The following is a 6,575-nucleotide window of genomic DNA, read 5'->3' on the forward strand; positions in this document are numbered from 1 at the left end:
CTTATGCTTATTTGTTTTAATCCAGGGAGTGCTAAGAATGTCTACTACTGGGAAAAGGAAGTTATGTAAAAAGGGATTTGCAATTGAAGATAAAGACCAGCAATTAGTTCTTGACTCACCAGCAAGGAATACTAGAAGCTATGCAAAACTTTGAAGGGGTATGAAAACCCTCTACTTAGTACCAATTTGTTTTAAGCATACCATTATATGTAGACTACATGCTCATATACTTAAAAGTATTTAGGTGTAGCTGTGAAGTATCTATAATCTTTAGTGTAGTTTCTCAACGATTTTGACGTAGCTTCTCAAAGGTTAGTATTCTTTTATCTCTGACTCTCATGATTGTATGTCCATTACTGAAAATGTGACATACTTTGGACATTAGAATTTTAATTGTGTTGTTACTTGGCAATCAAGATGAAATTTGTTTTGCTGGACTAATTTTGTGACAGGTCAATAGTTGCTTTGCTGGAGGAGATGACCTTTTTGTTGGAGCATTTTGTCAAGATGCATTATTTACTTAACCATTTCACTTGGCTAGACGTTTTGGATACTTTGATATCTCTAGCTATGTCAATTTTATTTTCCGATTTGTGCTTTAATTTCTTTCTTGTTCTTTTTTTTTGGGTGATAGTATCCCAACGAGTCACCTCAGATTAATCTTATAGAGTCAAAGGGTCTTGATGAACAAAGGCAAAAGCTTTTAGTGACTTACATCCGAGACAAAGCGAGTGAACTATCCTCTTGTTTAATGCTCGTGGAATTTGACTTGGGAAATCATTTCAGTAGGATATTATTTGAGAAATTGATGGGTTGAAACGATGTAATATAATTAAAGATTTTGGAGTTATTCAATTATAGATGATAAATAAATTAATGCAATCCCACATTGATTTTGGGCAGAAAATGCGTCTTTAAAATCATTAATGGAGTCTTGAAATCTCTTCTTCTGTCACCTTTGTCATATGAGAATATTTTATGGCTATGTTTCTAAACCTATTTTACTTTCCTAATTATACAGGTTTAACAGTGGAGATGACTTTTTTGTTGAAGCATTTTGTCAAGATGGAAGGATTTACTTCACCATTGCACTTAGACGTTTTGGAGATGACTTCTCTGTTTTCTTTACTTGTTTTGAATGTTAAAGTTTTGGACACTGTATGAATTATGTTGTAGACGTAATTTTATTGACAGCTTGGTAGATACTGATAACAATTGATATGTTGAATGTTTTTATGTTTTAATTTGAATGTTCCTATTTAGATATATCACATAGCTCATAATTATCATTTATTTGAATGAATTCAAAAGGATATTAATAATAATTTTAAAAAGTTATAACAGTATGAACATAACAAGGAAAAAAAGTTATTAATCTGTATTGTAGCTATGCTAAAGAGCTGTAAGAGGATGAAAATAACTTTTCTTACACGCTATGATACTTCAATTCTATAGCGCTTTTTATAACTCTCTTGAAACGCTATGTTTTCTTAGGACTTATAATAGTGCCCGCTGTCCTAGCGCTCTAAAAAGCGCTATTGATAGTGATTAATAGCGTTTTTCGTCAGCTACAAAAGGCCTTTTGTGGTGTAGTGAGCGCAGAGAGGAAGCTGGAAGATGAAGATGATGATCAGAAGGGTGACAAGTGGCACTGCAGGGAGAGGACACGTGGAGGCTTCTTCGTGAGAGAGTTTCGATTGCCTGACAACTCCAAGGTTGATGAGATTAAGGCTTCGATGAGTGATGGGGTTTTGGAGATTGTTGTTCCGAAGCTACAGGAAGTGAAGAATAAGAATAAGCAGGTCAAACATAAGAGGGCAGTTGAGATTGATGGAGAAGAAGCTGATCATGCAGGAAATGCTCCCAAAGGACTTGGCCGTTTTGTTTGCTGCAAGGCTTAGACAATACAAAGAGCGATATTTTGTAATCATAATCGAGTACAAATTATATAAGCATTTGTACTTAAATTCTACTAAAAAAGCATGTACTCTCCTTTTGTGAGTTTTAAGGGGGAAAAAAAACTTTTGTCATTAATTTTTTAGTTATTTGATTTTTTTTAATGCAGTAAATAGGACGCGTATTCCCCTGAATTTGTGATGTGTGATTAAAGTTTTGTTGTTTCATTTTATTTATTTTTTCCTTTAGATTCTTTACATTTTTTTTTTAAAAATGAACCATCACAAACTTTATTAAACCTACCGAGCGGCATTTAGCAACAAACTTTAGTATTCTGGATGATTCTGCTATTCAGTACTCGCTGATTAGAGGTTTTTTTATTTTTTATTATTTCATATTATTTTTTTATGGATTATAGGAATAGGAATGACAAGAAATGCAGTTATACCTTACAGTTTAGGATTATTTTGACTGCCTCGGAAAACCAAGGATTATGTATAGCTTTTTGTTGTCTTGACATTACAGCTATCTGACTTGTACATTATTACTTCTTTATTGTGTGTGTATAACATACGCATACACAATGACAGAAGGTGTAGCATATAATAAGGTTCTTGTTTTGTTTTTATACATTCATAACTTTATCACTTCAGAATAAAATCTTGGACCGAGTTTTTCAAGTCGTAGCAAGAGCGCATTTTATATGAACAGAGATCAGACAAAATTTTATCAGCCTCTATCATTACAGATGTCTTCAGGAGTCCAAGGGAAACATTCATGGACAACAAAAATAGCCAAACTAAAAATTACTAGACACCTGAACTTAAAAACCCTTCAGGATCAATATATATATATATATATACACATATATATGTTCCTTTCAGGATCAAGGAGCTTCCTCTCTGCTGAATTCTATTTTGCTCCAGAGATGTTTACAAGTTTTGCGCTGCGAGAGTTTGGATCTACCTCTACTCTGAGACCGAGTTCAAAAATCTCAGGAGTATTAACAGATCCTTGAAGCTCCAGTTCAGCCACAACTCGTTGGTTCTCCTCATTGCCTTCTAACAAATTCCTTACAGACCAAATGCCCCACTCCCTCAAGAATGGATTGTCCTCATCGGTAACACACTGCTGTAAGAGCAAGAGAATTCCATTCTTCTGTCTTATCTCATCTTGTACCTGCTTTCTACCATATGAACAATTTCCAATCACGGCAACAATGTCCCTTCTGAATCCTTTGTAAGGGCAGGGCTTTGCTGAGCATGAATTTCCCTCTTCGTTTTCCCCCCGTTTCATGGCCTTTCTGATTATCGCCGGAGGCTCAAGCTCTCGGAGCAAACTTAAAAGCAGTTCAACAAGTCCTGAGGATAGTAGCATACTGACAGCATCCACTGGTTTCTCCTCAGAGCCTCTCGGATCCTCTAGGGAACAGATATCTCTTAGAATTGTTAGTGAGTATCCAAGAACGCGCGAAGCGAACTCATTTGGAACCGTGATCTCTTCAATTCGCTCATTCAATATATCTGAAACCATTCTCAAAACAAATGCTTGTTAGGATGAGAGCGCGATATCTCCAACCTCAACAGCTTCAGCTTTTGCAACGCCCAACTCAGAAAAAAGGGGAGCAAAGTAAGGTTGTTCTAAGCACACTCTTGAAAGAAGCAACTTCAACCAATCTTCTCCAAATCCAACTAGTAAAACACCCAATAAGGGAAATCACTAAATGGGCACACGACTAAAGCACAAAGTGTGATAATAACAAAATAAGTTTTCAAGAAAAATGGAGTGATTCTCACCTGCAGCAGTAGTGCTTATAATTTCCTTCGCAATGGGCAGCCCATAGCCACTGCAGATCTCAGTAAGCAGTCCAGGATTTCCATCACAGCAAGTAAATATGACCATGCACAATGGATCACAAACCTCCCTACTCCGGAGTCTTGCAAGAGAAAGAAACTCTTGTGGGAAAAATTGACGCCACATTTCACGCTGATGCTCTTCACCAGCCAAGGAAACATTAGCAAGTACTTGCAATCCAATTCGGATGATACCATAATCTGCCCCGGAACAAAGTCTTGCTGACCTAAAAACATTCAAAACAGCTCCAACACCGTTTTGTTCAACAAATATATTCTGATTCGCAACCTCACCCGCACAAAGATTTCTTAGGAGCCTTAATGACAAAAGCAGTAATTGATGACCCAACGGATAAGGAAGGGATCGAACCAGCTGAATGATCACGGGAAGAATACGCCTAGAAGCTAGGTCTGCACGACCATCTACCGTTCTGGAAACTTCTATAAGCGACTCTAAGGACTTTTCCAAGGTGGGTGAGTTCGAAGCACTACATAATAAATGGATAACATCTTCTTCTACACACAACTCCAGCAATGATGTATCTTCCATGACTCTTAAGCCAAAATACTAAAGAACTAAAAAACCAAACTGCTATCCAATAATTCTCCTTCCTTAAGTCCTCTATTTGGATCTTTGATTCCAGAGCTAGAAAGACAAATACCCCGTCACACAATGTTGCGGCAAGTATCATTATAGAGAATCAGTTCACTGTTTGTATTCAATTGGAGGAATATTTGAGTGTTTGGCTGAACACACAAAAAATAAAATAAAATGTGTTCAGTAAATTAACATTTCTAATGAAATACCAAAAGTATGATTATGTTAAAGCAGATAATTCTTGTTTTTAATAATTCCTAGTCTATTTCTTCTGTACAGATATTTACTTAATTCTCTGTTGTACAAGATTAGGGACACGTGTATAGCAATTGGTATAATTGTATAGTCACTACTGTACAGAAACATTCTTATCTGATTGTATGTAGTAATGGCCTTGCCAATTGCTCAGTACGACTGAGCTATTCCCCAAATTCTTAAACGTTCCTTACCCACTTCCTCTTACCTTTTCCACTGCAACAAAAGATTTCATTTGATTATGATTAATATCAGTTCCGAGAAGATGGATAAACTCAGAAAACTCAATTAAGAAAAGATCCAAAAACTAGTGCATTTTCTAAGCTCTAGTAATCCCACATGGTACATTAAAAAATTGGATTAGCAATCAATGAGTTTTAGGACCAAAAAAATGGTAAGTTTAACAGAATGATTTGAAGCCAGGGACGATCAACAAAAGTCCAATCGACCGCGTTCTGCGTTAAGCAGGGACGATTACGTCCTATTGACAGTGTTGACATAAACAATAATAAGATCAAAGGTTTTCGGAATTTACAGATTGTTTTCTTCTCTCCACCCACTTACGATTACTCCATCCTCTGTGAAATCAATACACTACTTAAACCATTCACTAAGAAACAGACAACAACATACTCGAAAATTCACAAAAACAACCAACAACAGATTTAGAAGGTGGAAAAAGAGAATACTTGAACATTAACAATAAAAAAAACCTCAAATTGGCTTTCAACAGATGGGGAAGCACGTAGAAAATCAATCAGAGGGAGAGGTGATTTGGCAGGGTTCGCGGAGAGAGGGGACGAGATCTGGGGTGCGGCGGTGTTGCGGTGGGGGTGGGCGGCGGGGTAGCGGGTGGGGTGGGCAGGGTGCGATTAGGGTCTGGGTTTATTTCGGGGTCTGCAACTGCAAGTAAAACCCATGAAAGAAAGAGAAAATTTGATAAAAGAGACCGGAGCGAATCAGAATTTGAGGAAATAGACTAGTTTTTTTTTATAACAAAAAAATGATGACGTGTATCTTACGTGACAAAAAATGGGTCTTATTAGTCTTAAGTGTATGGGTCATTTTCAAAAACTCTCTCATCACAAATCCGACCGCTCGACCCTCTTTTCCCCCCGAAATCGACCGCTCGACCCTCTCTCCACCCGACTGAGCTCTCTCACGACCGACCACCGGTTTTTCTCTCTGATCACCTCTCACCGACCGCCGGCTTTTCTCTCCGATCAGTCACCAACCTCACGGCCGACCGCCGGCTTTCCTCTCACCTGTTTCTCTCTCTCGCCAAAGTTCTCTTACCGGCCGATCCACTCTCTCCGATCTCTCTTGTCTCGGCCGACTGACCACTCCTCACCAAACACCGACCGTTCATCAAAAACTGACCTCCCTTCCCACTAAAACCGACCCCGACCACTCACCAAGTTCCCGACCACAAAAATCGACCATCTCCTCACCAAAATCGAACTAAAAACCGGCGGCTTTTAAACTAAAATGGCATCACAAAACAACTCTTCTTCCTTAAATAAAACGGCCATTTTTCGAACACTTGTCGACGAGGCAACGGAATCTGCTGAGGTAATATTCTTGTTTTACTTTTTCTTATATATTTTTCCAAGAACAAAAACTTAATATAAGCAACATTGATCTGTTCATAGTCGATTTTAGTCTGGTCTGTTCGCAGTCGGTTCTAGGTCGGCTTTAAGTCGTTTCTGGTGGTCGGTTCTTAGTTGGTTCTTGTCGAGTAGGGTCAGTTCTGGTCAATTTTGGTCGAATCTAGGTGAAGTCGGTTCTTGGTCAGTTGGTGGTCGGTTCGGAGTCGGTTCTTGGTCGGTTCAGGTCGGTTTTGGTCAGTTCTGTTCGATTTTGGTCGGTTCTGTCTGTTTGGTCGGTTCCTGCCAGGATTTTGGGTCAGTCATGGTCTGTTCAGTCAGTTCTTGTTTGGTTTCTTGGTCTATTCTAGTCAGTTCTGTCATTTT

The 6,575-nt window shown here is 38.3% G+C and overlaps 2 protein-coding genes across 2 annotated transcripts in view; one reads left to right on the plus strand and one right to left on the minus strand.

Moving 5' to 3' along the window:
* Positions 1 to 1,901, plus strand: part of LOC21402165 (16.9 kDa class I heat shock protein 3) — a 4,788-nt gene extending 2,887 nt beyond the window's left edge. The window contains exon 2 of the mRNA XM_010094157.2: positions 1,578 to 1,901. Within this exon, the coding sequence (XP_010092459.2) occupies positions 1,578 to 1,901 (324 nt within the window). The remainder of the gene's footprint in view (positions 1 to 1,577) is intronic.
* Positions 1,902 to 2,518: 617 nt separating this feature from the next.
* Positions 2,519 to 4,871, minus strand: LOC21402166. The gene is made up of 2 exons (XM_010094158.2): positions 3,693 to 4,871; positions 2,519 to 3,419 (listed from the first exon to the last, which is right to left on the minus strand). Exons 1-2 carry the CDS (start codon positions 4,297 to 4,299, stop codon positions 2,809 to 2,811), a joined length of 1,218 nt encoding a protein of 405 aa, XP_010092460.1. The 5' UTR covers positions 4,300 to 4,871; the 3' UTR covers positions 2,519 to 2,808.
* Positions 4,872 to 6,575: the final 1,704 nt, after the last annotated feature.

The sequence above is a fragment of the Morus notabilis genome, unplaced genomic scaffold (assembly GCF_000414095.1).
Source record: "Morus notabilis unplaced genomic scaffold, ASM41409v2 Scaffold666, whole genome shotgun sequence".
Lineage (NCBI taxonomy): Eukaryota > Viridiplantae > Streptophyta > Magnoliopsida > Rosales > Moraceae > Morus > Morus notabilis.